The sequence below is a fragment of the Vicia villosa genome, linkage group LG2, assembly GCF_029867415.1.
Source record: "Vicia villosa cultivar HV-30 ecotype Madison, WI linkage group LG2, Vvil1.0, whole genome shotgun sequence".
Lineage (NCBI taxonomy): Eukaryota > Viridiplantae > Streptophyta > Magnoliopsida > Fabales > Fabaceae > Vicia > Vicia villosa.
Window position 1 is genome coordinate 124,757,556 of NC_081181.1, and position 21,808 is coordinate 124,779,363.

Here is a 21,808-nt window from a genome sequence, read left to right on the forward strand (position 1 = left end):
TTAGCCTATCATGAGCGAACTAAGCACATTGATGTGAGGCTGCATTTTGTCAGAGGAGTAATCGAACGTGGAAAAGTCCAAGTGGTGAAGGTTTCGACTAAGGACAATGCTGCTGATATGATCACAAAGACATTGCCGAGTTGCAAGTTTTTCCACTGTATGCAGTTGATAAAGCTGCATGAAGAAAGCTAGTTTGTTCCCTTGATGTTGTAGAGTTAGGTCCAAGGTGGATATTTGTGAGATATTGGATCGAACTCTAGTATGGTCGAAGAGTAGCTTCTTGGTTCGATAAGATTAAGCATGAAGTCGGAGGTTGTTCGCATGCTTGTGTCGAAGATGCTAGGGTTGTTAGCATGTTAAATTAGGTTTAGTGTTTAAATCCTAATTTGTTAAGTTAGCTTGTTTATTAAGTTGGTTTGTGTAATGGACCTTGTGGAAAAAGCCCATTAGTTAGTATGTTAGGTTTTGTTATAAATAACATACTAGTCTCTCATCATTGTAAACATCAAATCCTAATTTAGGGTGAGAGAGGTTATTGGTTATTCTTGTAAACTTATAATCTTGTTTTCTAAGAGAAAGTAAAAGAATAGCAGTTATAACCAATTTTTGTGTTCTTCTTTTCTTCCCTAATTCCCTATTATATTTTGTTCTTGACATCGTTTTTCACAACAATAGTAGTTGGTGATATAAATATCACCCAAAATAGAGGATTTGCCTATGCATATTTTTCGGGTAAAATTGCTAGTTGGCTTGGGTACAAATCTGCAATGGCTAAAACTTATTTTTATCAAAAATCCTTACTTCAATTATGTTCAAAAGTGTTGGGTCATGAGATGTCCATTGAAGAATTAAACAAAATCCTTGGGAGTGCTCGGTTAGACAAGAATGCTTGCAATACTATGAAAATAGTCTCCCAATCAAGCGATTTTTATATGCCACTGATCCAAGAAGAAGATAACATACATTTACCCAACTCACAAAGAAAATCAATCCTAAACCCCATCAATTGGTAGTACACCTCAACATCGGCTTATGAAGAGATGTATGCAGATAAGCCTATTCAACTGCCTCCTCTTGTACACGAGTCTGCACCCGCACATGAGACAAGCCAGAAGTGGAGGAAAATAATGGAAGGAGGTCCAATAACACACACAAGGACAAGTGTTTTACAAGAGAACTTCCCTCCACAATCATGATTTTGTGATTTTTTTTCCCTCCCTTTCTTTGTTTATTTATATTAGGGACAACATATTGTTCAAGTGTATGGTGGGGTGGGGGAGGGGGTCCTATTTTACTTGCATTAGTTTATTTGTTTATTGTTTTATTTTGAATAGAATTATCAAACTTTCCCTAACTTTAAAATCATATACTAAATTTTGTTGAATAACGACTGTGTATTTGCGCGGTAAAAATGAATTTTTCACAAGAAATCAAATAATTCTTATTAAGTGACTACGTGTATTTGTGCAGTAAAAATGAATTTTTCACAAGAAATCAAATAATTCTTATTAAGTTTCATTTAGTAATAGAAAGATTAACTATAAGTTTGGTATTAGCAAAATAATGAACACATTTTTTAGTAATAGGGCTTCCAATTATCCAAATAATGTTTTCTATACTAATGTCCAAATCAAGTAGTGGATTTGAGTTCCACAGTCTCGATAAGCTCATTTGCAAAAATATGTGTTTCTCGTACTTCATTTACATTACCGACGAACTTAATAATTATGGATTTGTGTATATGACACGAGTTAGAATTCTTTAAAATTTACAACATGAAAAAGGTATTAAAATCATACCAATGAGTAGTGATGGTAAATACCTTACTAAAGAATATAATGACTATTTAAGTTGTATCATGTTTGACATTGTTTGATCTAAGATAATTCAATTATATTTTTAGGAATCTTTTTGTAAATTATTTTATATACAATTATTCTTATTCAAAATTAGTTCCATTGAAAGTAGTCTTAGAAACCCTTTTATTACAATTGATTGATTAACTTTTGTAGGCAACTTGTTTAGCAAGATGTCTTGACTTGTTGTGAGACGCTATGTTTCTAATTGACACTGAAGCATGCTGCTCAATCGGTTATGTGATCGTTTTAAACTTTCTTAGAAGATTTGCTTCAAATTTAGTTTAATTAGAAGTTTGCAATGATTGTGTTTGGAAAAAGATTTTTAATCCATATCTGTTTGCAAAAGATGTTATCATAAATTTGAATGAAAACAAATTTATTTGGATTTAATTTTATTAAAAACATTTAATTTATTGAATATTGGATTCTGTTGATTTTTGGTTGAACCTTATTGAACTTTTTGGATGAATCATATCATTTATATAAAGAGATGGTTCTCTTTATTTAAAAACTCACATTTGAATAAAGAAGTCGAGTGTATCACACTTGATCTTTTTTTAGTCTTTGTATTTTGTTTCTTGTGTAATATTCTACCTCAGCGAGTTTTTCATATTTCTGATAGATAAAGTATTTTGTCTGTAATTGTAGTTTTTGTCACACCATAAATAGTTGGTTTTTGCAAACACTTGGGAGAGTAGATAATGTGGTAAGGAGAGTACTCATAGTAGATTAGATGGAGAGAAGTCAAACAACTAGAGGACGAATAAGACTTAGAAAGATTATAAGAGAAGTTACTAACAAAATATTGAGATTAAAGATTTGGATAAAAGCATAGTCCTAAATAGAATATTATGGTGAAAGTTTATCTATGTAGTCGATCCCACTTAGTGGGATAAGACTTGATTGTTGTTGTTGTTTATGACATAATAAAGTCTTTAGAATAATTAGTCCATTTGATGGTACATTAAATGAGACTTTATTGCAATATGTTGTTCTTAAAGTATCTATAATCAAGTTTCACTATCGTATATGACAACAATAATGCATGAAGACTTTTATGTTAGTAGACTAGTGGTTATATCTCAAGGGTAATGGATATGAAATATCAAGTATTCACATACGTATGAATATTAGAAGTAATATTTATACTAGATTGACCAACTATGAGAATGCTACATAGTGTATTATATAATTGTCCTAAATTGTTCTCATAACGATAATGATGTATATCATCCTTCGACCAGAAACCACTGTGGAGATTAGATGTGAAGTCGAGTACTTTAGTACCTTTTAAACGTTGTCCATAACATGACGACCATAAAGATGGTTGATAGATACTCCATAAATCACGCTGAGGACATGAGTGACCTAAACTCGATTTTTCCCTCCTACATATACAAGAGTAATATCTATGATCCCGTTGATTGAATATGACTGTAAAATGCATTATTGTGCTCAAATAAATCAATACAAGATATTGTGCTTATTTATTGCTATCAAATATATTCGAAAATTAAGAATTATAATATCAAATAAAATGCATTAGTGACACATTTTATGTTATCATAGAAAGATACAAGAGCAAAAGAGTAAGTTGAAAATTTCTTTATCAACCCCCATGTCTTCTTGGTCACCTCTGGTGAAAAACCCAAACTACCCCTAACTTCGGAAATGCATTTCCGAAATGCAAGAAAAAGGTGTTTTCGGAGATGCATCTCCGAAAGCGCCTTTTTTTTTGAAAAAATTGTCTTATTTCGGAAGTTCATTTCCGAAAACAGCATTTCGGAAGTGCACTTCCGAAATACTGCGCGTTCTGCAGATTTATCAAAACACTCCCCCTCCCCCATTCATTTACCCTAACTCAAATCAAAAACAAGCAAAAGCGAAAATTTGTGCAAACACACTTCCAAGGCTGCATCAAGGCTCCAATCACATTGCTATACAACATTCAAAAGCCCTCAAATCACTCAATTTGTAAGTTTTGAATTTGTTAGATTCATTATTCAAATGCATGTTATTCAGGGTTTCAATTGCATAAATGATATATGGGTAGGTTGTTAGTAGTATTTAGGTTGTTTATAAGCATTTTGAATTGGTTTTATGTCTGGTTTTGGGGTCTGCCATGGAAGTTGCAGAAAACTCCATCGCAGGGGTGTTTCGGAAGTTCATTTCCGAAAACACCTCCATCCCAGTTTTCGAAAATGAACTTCCGAACTGTATCAGAAGTGCATTTTTTTTTGTTTTTTCATTTGTCTCGCATATTAATCGATTTCGATTGTTTACAGGAACATGTCAGGCAACCAACCAGCACGCATCAGACAGGGGAGAGAGTCTTAGACTGCGTCGGCTAGACGCGAGCGGGCGGCGGCGCAGCTGGCGTCGACCCAGGGACGGGGGCAGGGCCGGGGACGCCGTGTGCGAGTTCCCGTGGACGTGGGAGAGGGTACATCTGGTTCAGGATCTAGGAGTCGGCTGGCTCGGGCATCTTCTTCCCGCCAGCGAGAGGATGAGGAGGAGGAGGAGGAGGTGGCGGCAGTGACTTACCACGAGCCGGAGGGGGTACCGGATGTTGACCCTCCAGCCGGAGAGGATGATGAGCAGGAGGACGGCTATCCGGGAGGGCCCTTTGACACCTCCGTGCTGATTAGCTACCACGATCACGTCGCTCGGAGTATCTGGGAGGGAGAGGTATTTTTTATAATTTAACCGTTTAATTGTCACCATTTTTTATAATTTAACCGTTTATTTGTCGCTTATTTGATATATGTTGCTTATTTGTTTTTTTTTTTGTAACAGGAGCGAGAGCCGTTGAAAATGGTTAACCACGCCCGGAAGATTTTCAGTCTGTTTAAACCAACAGCTGAGTGGTTTAACGACCATGTGCGAGGTTCAGGGCTTAGAGGGCTCTACATGACGGGGTACACCACCATCAGCACCGACATGTAGGGGGCATTTGTGGAGCGCTGACACAAGGAGACGTCCTCTTTCCACTTGCCGGTTGGGGAGATGACAATCACCTTGCATGACGTGCAGTGTCTTCTCCACCTGCCGATTAGGGGGCCGCTACTCACCCACTCCAAGATCCAGAGGGTCGAGGCCATTGAGTGGATGACGCTCTATTTGGGCATGGAGCACGAGGTTGCTCACTTTGAGTGCGCCACGACATCTGGGCCTCATGTCCGGTTCACCACACTGAGCACTTATTTTGAGCACCACCTGGATGCGGCTGCCGAGGCTGAGGGTGAGGGTGACGAGCTATTCACACAGTATCACCGCGGCTGCGCTCTCCGGTGCTGGTACATGCATGTGGTAGGCGCTGCATGCTTTGTGGACAAGAGTGCCAGGTACGTCGACGTGACCTACCTCTGCTACTTCATGGACCTGGATACCGTTCACCAGTGGAACTGGGGGGCAGCTACTCTAGCATACCTCTACCAGAAGCTGAATGAGGCCTCCAACTGGAGGACGAGGCAGTTGGTCGGATCCTGCACACTACTTACGGTACGTTTTATTTTAATACATTATCGTATTTATTTATTTATTTATGTTTCGTATTTATTTTTAATACATTATCGTGTTTCTGTTTCAGAGCTGGATCATCTCATACTTCTCCCGCATCCACGGCTTTCACATCGATCCTGCATACGTGGACGCCATGCCCAGGGCCGCCAGATACGCTCTCCAGAGGGGGAACGATGCGGTGGGACCATACCGTTTGTACTTGGACCGCACGATGCACAACGACGTCACCTGGAGGCCATTCAGCGACTACGCTCAGATTGTCCCATTTGACGGCATTGCTCTATATTCAGGCTGGCTGGCATGCGGGACCGGCATCATGGTCCGGTATCTCCCTGAGCGGTGCATGCGTCGGTTCGGGTCACACAGGACTGGCACAGTGAGGAGGGGTACGTCACATGGTTCTACCGGGTGTCCCATCCTCTGCTGAGACCCGACGTTCCCGGCGCTCCTAGGCCAGCACACGAGGAGATCCTGGAGAACCAGCAGGTCGAGGATGACCACGCCATTGATCTCATGCCGATCTGCCAGCGGATAGAGATGCTTGGGCGGGACGCGTTGGATCGAGGTATCGTTGATCAGGGCGGTCCAGAGGCAGTCGCTGTGATGGAGATGATCGTCACTGATGCGGGCCGTGCAGCGGGGTACAGGCGGCAGAGGAGGGCCCAGGGTGAGAGGGTTAGGCACACCCAGTAGTGGTCGGGTTTATTTATTTTTTGATTACAGATTGTATCTTTCGCACAGTGTTATTATTATTTTCGGTTTGTATATATTATTTGGATTGGATTTATCATATTAGTATTTTCAGTTTATCTGTTGCTTATTTTATTTGGCGTTTGCGTTTAATTAAAATGCGAGACTGTTAAGAAAAAACATAAAAAAAAAAACACAGTTTCGGCATAGTTCGGAAGTTCATTTCCGAATTCACCCCCATGAGGTGTTTTCGGAAGTTCATCTCCGAAGACACCCCCCATGAGGTGTTTTCGGAGATGCACTTCCGAATTGTGGAAATTTTTTTAAAAAAAAAACGCTTCGGAAGTTCATTTCCGAAACAGAGGTATTTTGGAATTTTCGCTGGGGGTAACCCCATAGGAAGGTGGCTAAAGAAATTTTCAAGAGTAATTATACACTTGAATGTTATCATAAAAATGTTTTGCCAAATCACATGACATTAACTTTCTCATTATTTAAGTAGCAATGATGTTTGTTTTTTTTTACCAAAGCAAAATTAACTTCTTTCATTCAATAAAATGGATTCAATACAAGGAGGTATACAATTAACGTAACTACGTCGAGACCAGGAATTGGCCGCCTTTGCTAGACAATGAGCAGCCATATTCGCTTGACGCTTAACAAACTTTACCTCAAAGTTTGGAAAATTATGTAATAAAAGCTGAATAGAACGAATAATGAGATGAAAATCAGATATTCCAATAACATTGGAATTTATAGCCTGCACCACTCGTTGTGAATCACTCTCAAAGACGACATGATCAAGATTATAAATTAAGGAACCATGGATAGCTTCTTGGAATTTATAGCAATGATGTTTGTTAGATAGTAATAACTGTTTATAATATTTAATAAGTGATTTAATATTATTGGCAACGTTACAAGAACACACGTGATCACTCGCATGAAATGAAATAGTGATAATTGAACAAATGATTAAGTTAAATAAAATTTAATTTAATTAAATATTAATTATATTATTTAATACATTAGCAGAAATATACTTTATTTCATTGAATATGATTTAATTAATTAAATGAGAACTAAAAATTAATTAAGTTAATCATGATTTAATTTAATTAATATTTTATTTTATTTAAATAAAAGAGTTTGATTAAATTAAATATAAATATAAGTATTAAAGTTTTAATATCTCTCTTTATAAATAGAAAAATTCGTTTCCCTAAAAATTGTGCACAGTATGTCATATTTTTTCAAAAAACGGCTGTATTCCACTTCGTAAGGATTTACATTGATAATTTTTACGTTCGTGCACAAAATTAGGCTATCACCGTATTCCACTTCGTGAGGATTTACATTGATAATTTTTACGTTCGTGCACAAAATTAAAGCACGCTTCAGAAAGTATTCTTGAAATTCTAATTTGAAGTTTTATTTGTGGTTAATGATTTAATCAATATCCATTTATCAAAATTCTTCCACTAAAAATATTTAAGTTTTGAAAAACCATTCTTAAATCCCTAAATCCCCAAGAGAATCATGTCATACTGATACTCTAATTCAATTAGTATACATACCCTGGATTGAATCATGTCATATTGATACTCTAATTCAATTAATATACATGCCCATGATTGAATCATGGCATAACATCTGTATCCAGAGCCATGATGTATAGTGAAATTTTTTTTTATATATATACGTGCATGAGTATGTATAAAAAGGACAAACAAGTCGTCTACATGCTGTACAATGTAAACATGCTTCTACAAAGCTATCTTTGCTACTACTTTCAGTCAAAATTATTAACTAGGTTGATCAGATTCACTATAACCAGACAATTGTGCCAGCTCTGATAATTCTACTTCACCGCTCAGAACCTGCAGGAAATTCAAGATGTAGTGAAGTCGAAACAAATTTGAGCATAGCATTAGCAGAGGATCAAAGTTATAGATTATAATTACAGCATAAGGCATTCTTTACCTGGCCATTAATAATCCATGTAGGGAAACCTTCTATTTTGGCATCTATGCATGCATCGATCATTTTAGTTCCTGTTCGATATCCATCAGGAAAACATTCCACATAATCCAATTGCTTGGCTGCCTCACCTCCAAACATCTGTATCAAGAAGTTAAAGTGAATAATTGTGCTTGAAGAAATGTTAGACAAGGGTAGCAACTTAGCAAGCAAGGGTTGTGAACTGTGATCGTCTTAGGCATATTCAAAAATAGAAAAATTGGTTGAAAATAAACAAAACAAAGGATATGCTATAATAATATTCCTTTATTAAAAGTAAAACTGCCAAAGTTGGATTTTGAATAGTAATTTGATTTTACACAAGTCATTTGCATCTCATTAAAATTATGGCAATTCAATCAAAAACAAATGAAAGACATTGACATTAATGATTGTTGTTCAATTTAGTATAGCTAGAAATTTCAAAAGGAATTATATGTAATCATCACGTACCTCTTTTTGTTCCAGACAATGTGAACACCAGAAAGCTCCATACATTTTAGCTCCTATGGAGTGCAAATACTTTGCTAGAGATAATGCAAAGGGGCTTGATGGAGCTGTAACCTCTGTTGCGAAATATGGCAGCTCAACTTTAGCCCCGCTGTTAAATTAAACAACAAACAATTAGTGAATTTTAAATTGCATCTCACAAGCATAACCATTCACCTCGATTCCATCTCCCGCAGGAGTGGGAGAAACCAAAGCTAATGTGTTTCGTATGGCAAGGATGAAAATTCTAAGGGTAACCACCAAGTCAAAATTCTAAAGGACAAAAAGCCAGAAATCCATCATTTTAAGCCGTCATTTCTGCCATAAAATACCATGGAGTCTCTATCTTTCATAAATTGGTAAGAGGATGGTAAAAAATCCACGACTGCAATCAGCTATGGCGTGTCATTAGTGATATTTGACAACACTATTACAAATTAATTACAATATAACAACTACTTGAGGGTTGCTACTTCCAATTGCTATGCATATGTACCACTACCCCAAATTAGTTACAAAGCACAGAACATTATGAAGGCTGTGCAAAATGTTCCACACTAGATTATATACATTCTACCAAATGTCCTCATAAATGAAACTGAAAGCAGCCAAGAAAAATAGAATATATACCGATACCCGAGTAAAGGAAACATTGAGGTAAAAGCCTGATGTAAAATTTCATGAAAGAGAATATATATACTGAATAAGGGAAACATTGACAAGGGGCATTTAGTGGATGGATAAGTTGAACAAACTATCCCAACTTCAAAATAGGCATCAAACCAAAACACAGTTCAAAAAGACAATTAGAGACTACTTTTTCACATAAAACTGGCTCAACCTTGTGAAATAGCGTCAATAGAATACAGACAACAAATTGCAGTGACTGAACATTATAGGGGTGCTATACAATAATATTCACCTTGAGGCATCAGATTTCGCACTGCTATAGGAGGTGTTCAGCGTGAGAATCACCAAGCTAGCAATAAACAACTGCAAACCCAGTTGTTTAAACTTCTCTTGCAATCCAATGTCCTATAACAGAAATTTCAAAAAGGTATCAATAAGGCAGAGCAACACAAACATGAAATACAAAATAAAAAAAGACAATAAAGGCTTTAACACTACAAACCTTGAGTGTTATAAAGAATAAGGAGAATGACAAGAGGACCGAAAGCAGACAATATGAACAAGATGATCCAGAGAACGCCGTGGTTAGAATGTACAAAAAATATGCACTAGCAGTTGCCATTGAGGTTGTGCTTCCAAGCAACACTAATTGAGCACTGGATTTGTTAATCCCAAAAGGTAAATTCTCCTTTGTAGCTAACTGAAGACTAAGAGCAGCTACAAAACTATACGCAACCATTCCAATCAAAGGAAGAGGTACACCTAAAAAATGCAAAACCACTCTCATTCACACAATGTTTCAAACACCATCTATGCAATTCATATTAGCAAAAACTTAAGCATAAAGCATAATGCATAGCATAGAAGTTGAATAACAAATTGGTTAGTTAGGGAAAGAGACGATACCAAAAACAACGGCGTAATCACTATTGAGTATGTTGGAGCAGGTGTCACCGCCGACGGGGCAAAAGACATCGGAATCGGTGAGCTTAAGGTAAGCGAGATAGGAGGTTTCGAGAAATCCAATTCCGGCGATTCCTGAGATCAGCTTGTAGGTCCAGTCAGTTGCGGAGGTTTCTGGTTCCGAAGATGAAGGGGAACATTTTAGAGGCGGAAGTCTCGGAAGGTGCCAGTTCTTGTAGAGGAGGTTCGGCCTGAGTTGGTTGGGATAACGGTTGTAACGAACCGGAGCGAATAAACGAGAAGACGACGGTGATAGTGTTGCGACGGTGAAGGTAGCCATTGAGAATTACAGAAAGCTATGGCTACTTTCTTTGGCATTTCGTCGCTACTGGCTAGTTTGAATGGGCAATTTTGTGTGAGTGGACTTTACTTAAAGCCCAACATCCCAACATCTAAGCCCATTGGAACTGGATGGAAGTGTTGTGTGAATTTTATTTACAAAGGCAATTTTTCATTGCACCCTTACACTTTTTTTTAATCCTATACAAAATTTTTTAAATGTCTTTTGTTTTCGAAGATATATTTTCGGACGCACCAATTCTTCATTTAGGTAAAGGTAAATTTATAGATGTATTTACGAAGGGAACTGTATGGTATATTTGGAGATACATCTTCGAATTAACTTTTTTTTTAATTCAAAAATTATTTCGGAGATGCATGTCTAAACTAAGTGAACATATCTAAAGTTTGCGTCAAACTCTCCCTCTTCTCCTTCTTCATTTTTTAGGAAAAAAACTTTCTCTCTCCCTCCCTCTATCCATTTTCAGTTTTAACTCAAAGACAAGTTTGGAAGCAACATCGGATCATTTGCTTGTATCTTGCCATTCTCAACTCCCTCTAACTACTGCATTCAACACTTTACACTCTCATCAACACATTTTTGAGTAAATTTCTCATTTAGCTTATTTTGAGTTTTGATTGATGTATTAGCTCAAATAAGTTAGTTTTAATGCATTAGATAACATTAGCATTTGAACTTTGAAATATATTATGTGTAGGATCTGTTTCTAAGATTTGGGTGAATTTGGATTACTTTTGAATGGCTAGGGCAATGGCATAAATGTTTCTACCATGGAAGCTCAAAAATTGAGTTTTTTCGGAGATGTATCTCCGAAGTGTGTTATTTTTGGTGTTTAGAGAAGCATCTTCGAACTTTTTCCTTCCTAATCACTAATCTCTTTTCATATGATTTTTTCAAGGAAAATGGTTGGAAACCCTATCCACGTTGACAGGATGAGACACGACCGTGAAACACTAACTGCACCTACTCGTCGCGAGAGGGCTCTTCTGCATGAGCAGGTTAGAGTCGTCCTTATGCCTCACGACAGGGAGGAGTCGACCTCTAGGAGTCCACTATCATGTAAGCCGAGATCCCAGAGTTGTTCACACCATGATGAGGATGCCCTAGTTGCACATCAGCCCCCCCCAGTGCATAGCAGGTCCCATTTATGAGGAGGCCCCACTTGCAAACCCGTTTCCAAGAGGGCTCACAGACACTTCATTACTGATATACTTTGGAGATTATGTGGCTCCGCATATCTGGGACGGATAAGGTATATTTTTAACGATTCTATTTTTTATATTTTAACCAAATTCAACTGGATTGAGAATGCTATATTTTAGGCAAAATACCCTTTTTCGTCCCTTATCTTTGACTCGGGGTCCAGTTTGGTCCCTTAACTTTTAAAAAGACTATTTTAATCCCTTAACTTTTTAAAACGTTTCACGTTAGTCCTTTCCGTCCATTTTGTTAGTCAAAGTCAATCCATAAGGACACGTGGCACTGACGTGGATGACATGTGGGTTAAATTAATTTTTTAAGGGATTTAGCGATGCAAAAATCTCTCACTAAACTTTTTCTGGGTTTTAATAATGATTGTCCATCTTATTCCCACATTATTCTCCTTCTTTCTCCATAAACAGTGAAGCCTTGGAATTCTTTCTCCCCAAAACCGTAAATGACTCACACAAGTTCGTAATTAATGGGCAACTAGAATCCTAAAAAACCCATAAACAACAACCTTAAAATTGCAACTTTCCTTCTTTCCTTAAAATTACAACTTCATATATGTGAAACTCGATTACACTTCCAACCAAATCAAATATGTGAAAGTTACTGCATTTGTATAACAGGGAGAGAACACAAACCCAAATCCAAAATGCTTTTCACATACCCAGATCCAAAAAGCTTTTCACATAATTCATTATCAATGATTATGGTTTGTTGAATCATAAAATTAGGAAACTAAAGAGAAGTTAAAGAAAAAGTAACCAGAAGAAGAGGAATTTTCAGATAGAGGCGTTTAAGCATAGGGTGGTTATGGATCCGAAATATGCAGACAAAACGTGGAAGATTCTTGAAGATGCGATTCATGAGATCCAAAATATGTAACTATGAGTTTATGAATGATGAATCAATGATAACAAAAACTCAGACATTTATCACTGACCAAATTTTTCGTCATTAAATCGGTCACAAAAGCTTATTATTACACGTCATTGCCAAGTCAGCAAAATTTGACGTTGTTACTGTTATTTAGACTGAAAGGACTAATGTGATACGTTTTGAAAAGTTAAGGAATCAAAATGGTCTTTTTAAAAATTAAGGGACCAAACTGGACCCCGAGTCAAAGATAAGGGACGCAAAAGGATATTTTCCCTATATTTTATTTTCAATAGGAACATGAGTGTGTGAAATCTGTGAACCATGCCAGAAAGATTCATAGTATTTTTCAGCCACAAGATGAGTGGTTCCAAAGTGTACTTCGGAACTTTGGTCTTGCAGGTCTTTGTGCTTTCGGATACAACACCATCAACCATGGCATGTGTGCTGCATTTGCTGAGAGATGGCATAGCGAAATCTCCTCTCCTACACATTCTCATCAGGAGAAGGTTGCTTGATCATTCTATGATTACCAGAGTTGATGTAGTGGAAAATGGAAATGATAGTGGTTTATTTAGGAGTAGACCTCGAGGAAGCCTTTTAGCAGTGTAAGAATACAAGGGGTGCACATGTCGGGTTTTATTGGTTGGCAAAGTTGTATAACGATAACTTAGAGATAGCTGAAAGCCCGGACGCTGATAATATTTGGACTGGCTACCACAGGGAGTTTGCACTGAGGTGCTTTTTCTTATTCTTGGTTGGCACGTCTATGTTTATGGACAAAAGTGCAACTTATGTGGATGTGGCTTACCTCAAGTATTTAATCGACTTGGAGTCCATTCACGAGTGGAACTAGGGGGCACATGCTTGGTATACCTGTACTCCAAGTTGAGCGAAGGATCTTATTGAATGATAAAGCAAATGACAGGCTCATGCACTCTACTTACGATAATTTCCAAATCTCACTATTAAGTTAACAACTATTTTTTACACTTGTTACTAATATTTTTTCTTATTCATTTTCAAGGATGGATCTTTTTCCAATATCAGCACATTCACGAGTTTGGATGTGACATATACTGAGGATTACCAACGTGCTTGCTTGTACACCCCGCGCAGAGGGAATGATGATGTTGTGTTGTTCTGTGTGTATATTGACTGGACTCAGCATGATGACATCGTCTGGATGTCATACACTACTCACCGGGACACTATTCCATTCGACATTTTATTATACTCTAGATGGCTGGCATGTGGGACTAATATCATGTGAATGTATTTTCCAGAACGGTGCATGCGTCAGTTTGGGTATGTGGAAATCATTTTAAGGTCCCCCCTCTAGGCTGTTCCTGTGAGCATTTTCCACAGACAGTTGTATGACATTCTGGCGGATTTTGAGATTCATTTGGTACCGATGAGTATCAGATTCACGAATCCATTGAACAATGGTCTTATGTGGAGGGTTACATGACTTTGTTCTATAAAGTGTCACACCCTTACATGACACCAGACGCTCTTGGACGTCCACCTAGGCATACTCAAGAGGAGATCATGGAGAATGAGAATCTCATGGATGATCATGCCATTTATGTCTTGTTGATCTGTCTAAACATTATACGGATGACAAGAGAGGGCATCGAATCTGGACTGTTTGAGAGAGGTGGCGATAAAGTGGTTTCCCTAGCACGTTCCATTCTTACCGAGGCACAGAATGCCTTGGGTTACCGTAGGTAGAAGAGGAGTTGGGGTGTTAGGATTAGGCATACTCAGTAGACTATGTTTTTGCTTGTATTTTATATATTTTTCATCAACTTCGAGAATACTTTTTGTACTATTATAATATTTCGAAATAATTAATGCATTACTCAGTTCTATAATATTCATTTTTATTTATCTTTGAAACAAATAACAACAAATATTAATAAATTTAAAATTATGTTGGATTGAAAAAACTACAATCTGGTTATACCATCTCTGCAAATGAAACATGCAGGCAAGAATTCTGAAATGTATCTTCAAACACCTAGTTCGCAGACACATCTCTGAACTATTTTATTAAGAAATGTGGTGGATGTCTGATTTACTTAGGAAGAAATGTGACTTCAGATATGTATCTACAGATTTACCTTTGGTTTATTCGAAGATGTACCTCCGAACTAAATTTAGGCAGAAAATGGTATTTGGTGCATTCGGAGATACATCTTTGAATTCACCCAAGGATATTTTTGGGATTTTCAAAGGTGTGCCCCATGGTACAAGGGTGCAATGAGAAATTTCCAAATTTTAGGGGATTGCTTTTCCACCCTAAGTTGTGGAGAATCACTCTATGAAAATCTAAAAAATATCCTTATGAATCTGGAAAAGTATTTCCGTATGCATTCATATCACACTAAAATACGTCTTGAATGAGACACACCTCTATTTTTTTCCAAAAAAAAACTAGTCCGAATGTGCATCTTCGGGCACACCCTTTCAATGATTTTATTCATTTAACAATTTAGTGAAAAATTCAGAAATTCACTTTCGAATTTGTTAAGCGAAAATTTGAAAAAATATCACCTTTGCATGTCAGTGATAATTTCATAAATACATTTTCAGAACGGTCAAGCGAGAAATTTAATAAAACACCGCCTTACATCTTTGCTTCACTGACGATCAAAAACACCATTTTTGTTCAAACCCTATCAAAACCTCCTTCCACATTCAATCAACTTTTCTACTTCAAAACATCATTTGTTTGTTTTTTCACATCAAAATAAGCAAAAGAAACTGTAATTTAAGGTAATGTACATGTATTTTTTTTCCTTATTACCTAATTAAGGTCGATGTCGACAACCAATTTACAAATGAACAAAGGGTTGTTCGTGATCATATACTCCCATGAATCCCCACAGAGGCTACCGAATTAGGGCTCGACGTTATAATCGGAAGGTTAGATAATAGTTCACATAAAAGACTTGCATTTGTGACTCAAAGATGTGAAAGAAGTGGAAAGTATACAATTCTTATATGGGAGTTGAATGAGATGACACCAATTCGAGAAAACGTGATTGTCCTTTTAAGTTGTGTGGATACCTTTTGAAAAATAATAAATGGATTTTTAATGTGATTTGTGGTACAAATAATTAAGACATATGTTGCAAGTTAGTCGGTCATTCTATCGCGTGTTGCCTAATGGTCAAAAAGAAGGAAATCATTTATGACATGACATTGAAGATGTGCAGCCGAAAAACATAATTGCCACTTTGAAATGGAATAGACCTCAAAGTATCTCAAATATCAAACAAGTATTTGTGCCCGAAATAACAAGGCAATAAGAGAGGATATAACTGGAATGCAACCATTGTTAAACCTTCTGGATGATAATGATTATGTATCTAGGTACCGAGTGTGCAAGGATGGAGAATTTTTTTTGAGATATATTTTAGACTCATCTGGATTACATAAAGTTGTACAATACATTTTCCATTGTACTCATTATTGATTAAACATATAAGACCAACAACTTAGAGCTTCCACTATTGGAAATTATTGGTGTTACTTCTACGAAAAAGACCTTTTACGTAGGATTTGCATTTCTGGAAAGCGAAAAAAAGGACAACATTACTTGGGCTTTAAAAATATGTGGGACAATGTTGAAGGACAAAGAAAACACACAAAAGATCATTATCACTGATCGCAATATTGCATTGATGAATTCGGTTGCAAATTGCAATAATGTTTCCTTCATCATATGCATTACTTTAAAGGTATCACATCACAGAGAATGTGAGAAGTAGACTTAAGCCTATGGTAAGGACCGAACAAATAAATGGTGAAGATAGAAAAATGGTAAAAACCATTGTGATACTAGAAAGAATAATGGATGCTTAGAATGTTATAATAATTTCTTCTACAAAAGATTTATATGTCGATTATGTTATAGTTTTTAGGAAGGTGTGTGAAAAATATCCAGATTTCTTAAAATATCCCGGAGATTGTTTGTGCTTGGACCGATCAGAATAGACACTTTAGAAATATAACAACTAATTGAGTTGAATTTGCCCATGTTACATTGAAGATTTGATTTAAAAATAGTAAAAAGTGATTTATGTAGAGATTGGGACTCTGTGAACGAAATGATTCAAAATCAGCATAATAAAATACAAACAGCATTTGGTCGCAACATTACAGTGTTGGAACACAGATTCAGGGATAACAATCTCTATTCGTAGTTGGTGGGCAATATATCTCGAGCGGGAGTGATCTTTATTTTTCTCGAAATCAAACGAGCTACAAAAATAGGTTCATATAGCTCAAAGTTAAGTTTTACAATTAAGTAGACACATGGTCTTCCATGTGGTTGTTTACTTTCAAAGAAGGTTAAACTTGATAGCCCAATACGAAAATATGAGGTTTAGACCCATTGGAAAAGGCTCCACTTTAATGATGATAGAGTGATGAAAGATAGTAAATCGAATATATCTATCTTGACAGAATGGGAAGTGATTTCAGAGAGATTTTTGAAAGTTGATGACAAAATGAAACTCTACATCAAAGAGAAATTAAGGAAAATTGCTTATCCAAAAACCATAGTTTTGAAACCACTGTCGCAACCGATAAAAACAAAGGGTGCTCCTAAGAAGATCAAACCAAAATCGAGTGATAACTCAACGATGCGGTCTCGTTCCTATTTTGAACATGTTGACACACTTTCTTTATTCTTCAAAATCAAAATATCAAACAAGTGTTTTCAAATGTGCTCGCATTAGCAAACCATCCTCTACATCACCTTTACTAAAATTCAAATACATCGAAGAGTTTTTATACATAAATATATTGAACGAATTGTTAATGTTGAGGGTGATGATAATTGCGGTTATCAAGCTATTTTTGCTTTTCTCGGTAAAAGAGACGAGAATCATACACTTGTCCGTCAAGAACTTATCAAAGAGTTAAATGCGCATAAGAAATCATACACAACATTATACGAGGAAAAATAACATTTCATTGCAATTCATGAATCTTGCATTCCTTGGGTTAATGGCCCGACATCAAAAGAAAAATGCATGTGATTCCCTAAGATAGGTCATCTTATGGCAGTACATATAATAGGGTGTATATTGATCTGATGAGATACGGTATCTCGGGAATATTTTCCCCATTTTGGTCTACCACACCTCAAAATCCAACTGATCGAATTATGTGTATTAAGTGGCTTTCTAAATCATTGTATTTTGTTCAAGTTTATTTGAAACTGAAATGTCATATACCACTGACATCACCTGAGTGAGCAACTCATTCAACAAAAGAAGCTAAAATATGGCCGGATCATTTTTTGGATAGGATGCAAGAATATATCAAGTTGAGGGAGATTGAAAGAGAATCAAAGAAACAAAATTCAAAGGCGGAATCACCCATACATATCAATTTAGACTGTGACACATGTTTTGATTCATTTTTAATTTTATCTAACAATGTATTTAGGCGATGACACGTGTTTTGCATGTAATGTTGGATTGATATTAACAATGCAAACTTGAGACATTTTGATACATTTTAATGTATATTTTAGTTTCCTACATTTTTCTTCATAACATATTATGTTTCTATAGCAAGTCTTGTCTGATTAGTTAAGGGTGAATCCAAAAATACATTCTCGGACGCACCCCAATTTTAAAATAAAAAGGCTAATAAGGGTTTATTCGGAAATATATTTCCGAAATCACCCCAATTATTAAAAAAAAAATGATAGTGTGGGATTGTTCGGATATACGTTTTTGGACGCACCCTAATTTTATTAAAACGAAAGAGGGTGTATTTGGAAGTTCATCTTCGAAATACTCTTTGAGACATGATTGAGTTTTTAAGGTACATATTAATCTAAAACTTGTATAAATATGGTTGTTACTATACTTGTTAGCACAAACACACATAGCAAACACACATAATGTCTCAATATGCGTACCTCTCTTTTGTCTACTTCAACGAAGAGAAGCTCCCTCTTCAATTTAGGTTCATAGAGATCATCCGTCTTGTCGATCTGAAATCAATACTAGAGAATTTGTATCCAGGTAATCGAAGAGTTATGAAGTTTTATTATCGTTCATCCTTAATTGATAACGAAGGGAAGATGTAGTTCACCATGTTTGAGCTGAAGACAAATGAAGATTTAATTGTTATGTGGGGTATATTTCACCGTTACGAAACAAAATGTCCGGTCGAGGTGGATGCGAAGATTGCAAAATCGATCGAAGATATTCTAAAGTTGTTGAGACATCCTACTTGATGATAAAATGTATTTAATAGATTTACATTAACGATTATCTATATAATATTTTACTTTTAATGTATACCATAATAATGACAATAATGACAGATGTTAATTTATATTATATTGTTTTGCAGTTATTTTTGTTTATTTTTTATTCTAACAATTTTCGAAAACATATTTTGGAATATTTTTGATATTTTGATATATTTGGTGTGTCTTGAGTGTATCTATAAATTGTATGGACATTTTAAGTTTTTTTTTAAAAGAGTACATGAGTAATTTTTAGAATAAAAAAAGTAATCCTAAAATTTATTGAAAATTAATTTGTTACTGAATCGTAGATAAAACATATTTTTTATATTAAATTACATATTGGAAATTTTAAAAAGAAATTGAAAAACTTAGTCACGACTTTTCATATTAAAATCATATATAGAAAAAATTTCAAAAAATCCTAAGATAAATATTGTATACCAATTTTTTTTATAAAGAGAATATCCTTAGTGTGCAACTGCGTGACCAGAACAAGGATTGAAGTTAGGACCTCTAATTTTGTCATCTTATCCAACTGCTTTGAATTGTATAGTATTATTTTTGAAAAAAAATCTTGAAATATATATTTACGACTTAATCATAGATAAACTCAAATTTTTTAAAATAATTATTAAAATTTAAATATATATTAAAATTTTATGAACATATAACCACAGTAAATTACAAATTATAGTCTGAAATAATAAAGATGTAACCATTGATAATATTTATTATTTTTAAAAAATAAAATATTCTGAATATTAAAACTTTTTTTAATTGAAGATAAATTTACAATAATTTCGTTAAGCATGTATATTTTGTAGGGCTGTAAAAAAAAATCTAAGAATTGAATTAAATACTGAACTGAAGTTAAAATAAACGAATCATTATATTTAATTAATGAATCAAATTATTATGCACAAACAATTTTATAATCGAACCCTAAATGAAATTAAACCGAACTCAAACAAACTGAATCTGAACCAAAATACTTTAAACAAGTTAAAAAAAATAAAAATTAATTTAATGATTAAGTTCTTTGATAAACAATTCAATTTAATTTTTTTTTTGTTTTTTAACAATTCAAATTTCAAAACGATATACCAAACTACTAATTTTAGTTCAGTTCAATTTTTAATAAATTAAAACCGTTGGAATCAATTCAAATAAACTTTTATTATAGGTTAATGAGTTTGATTCAGTTTTTCAAAGTAACCCTAATATTTTGTGAAAGTAAAGTTGAATCTATAGGTAAAATTATTTAATAATGTTTTTTCATGGAAATTTCTTTCCCTACTTCCCTCTTTTCTAGATCACCTCCGGTGAAAAACTCAAAATACTCTCACTTCGGAAATGAATTTCCGAAACGCTTTTTTTTGTTTTTTCAAAATTTGTCTTATTTCGGAAATGCACTTCCGAAAACACGAAAAAAAGGTGTTTTCGGAGATGCATTTCCGAAAACACCTTTTTTTTGGGAGGGGGTGTCTTCGGAAATGCATTTCCGAAAACACTTTTTTTGGGAGGGGGTGTCTTCGGAGATGCATATCCGAAATATTCCAAGACCAAATTGGTCTTGGAATGTTTCGGATATACACTTCCGAAAGAATTTAATAATTATTAAAAAATTAAAATCAAGGTGAATCAATACAATTAGTAGGTATAAAATTAAGGTGAATCAATAAAATGAAGGTTAATCAATAAAATCAAGGTGAATCAAAATTTCCTAAACAATTTTAAAGTTAAAAATAATTCTTAACTTATATAAATATATAATATATAAATATATAATAATTAATATATAAATATATAAATATATAATAATTATTATAAATTAAAACACTCAATTTTTATAATTTTTATAATTATTATATAAATATATAAATATATTTATAATTAATATATAATAATTATTATATAAATATATAAATATATAATAATTTTTATAAATATATAATAATTATTATAATTATTATATAAATATATAAATTAAAACACTCATTTTTTTTTATAAATATATAACAATTATTATAAATATATAAATAAAAAATTATAACCTATGAAATTATTTTAATTTTTTTAATTAAAATTATTTTAAATTTTAAAATATGAATCGGGATAGAAATATATAATAGATACTATTCATAACTTATAAATTATATCAAAATATATAATTATTATTATTCATTACTCATAAATTATATCAAATTTATGATATGTGAATTAATTAATATTCTAAAATTAATTTTTGGGATTTTTTTAGATTTTTTTTTGTTGTTTCGGAGATGCATCTCCGAATTAGTCAAAATTCCAATTTTTGGGATTTTTTCGGAAATGCACTTCCCAAGTCTGGAAAAATTTAGAAAAAAAATATTTCGAAAATGCATTTCCGAAGCAGGGTAAAATGGGGTTTTCGCTGGGGGTGACCCCATAGGGAGGTGGGTAAAGAAAAAATCTTTTTCATATATTGTTGTTAGAGGTGAGGATGGTATTGCCACGTGTATGTGAACATTTCCACCCACATTGGAATGTGCAAACTTATCCAATTCAATACTGAGATGAGGTTACGACTTACGACAACTTCTCGTTTCTAAGTCATAGGTGGTGGATCCCACTTGTAGGTGCAGCGTTACAGTCTACCCGGAATTATTATCCATTTCATGCAAACCAATTACGTGTCATCTAGTAGGATTATTATTAGTTTCAACCGTTTTATCCACACACACAAAATTAGGAGTAAATGGTACTCGTAAAAACATAAAAACACTGAATTTAACGCAACATTAATCCTAGTATATGAGTCATGTTTGTTTTTAATTCGATTTCAACCACTGTGTCTAAAAGAATCTCAGTTATTTCGAAGAATTAATTAATCTTTGAGTCTATGTTATTTTAATTTTAATTTTTTTAAAAAAGTACAAAATTATGAGAGTATTTTTTTTTGTTATATAAAAAGAGGTCCTTTCATTT

The 21,808-nt window shown here is 34.5% G+C and overlaps 1 protein-coding gene across 1 annotated transcript; it reads right to left on the minus strand.

Annotated features, from left to right (window-relative positions):
• Nucleotides 1-7,650: 7,650 nt before the first annotated feature.
• On the minus strand, nt 7,651-10,505 carry LOC131646735 (thiol-disulfide oxidoreductase LTO1). Its single transcript, XM_058916703.1, has 6 exons — nt 10,116-10,505; nt 9,712-9,971; nt 9,502-9,614; nt 8,544-8,691; nt 8,055-8,192; nt 7,651-7,951 (listed from the first exon to the last, which is right to left on the minus strand). The coding sequence occupies exons 1-6, from the start codon at nt 10,450-10,452 to the stop codon at nt 7,877-7,879; spliced, it is 1,071 nt and encodes a 356-aa protein (XP_058772686.1). The 5' UTR covers nt 10,453-10,505; the 3' UTR covers nt 7,651-7,876.
• Between the last annotated feature and the right edge of the window lie 11,303 nt (nt 10,506-21,808).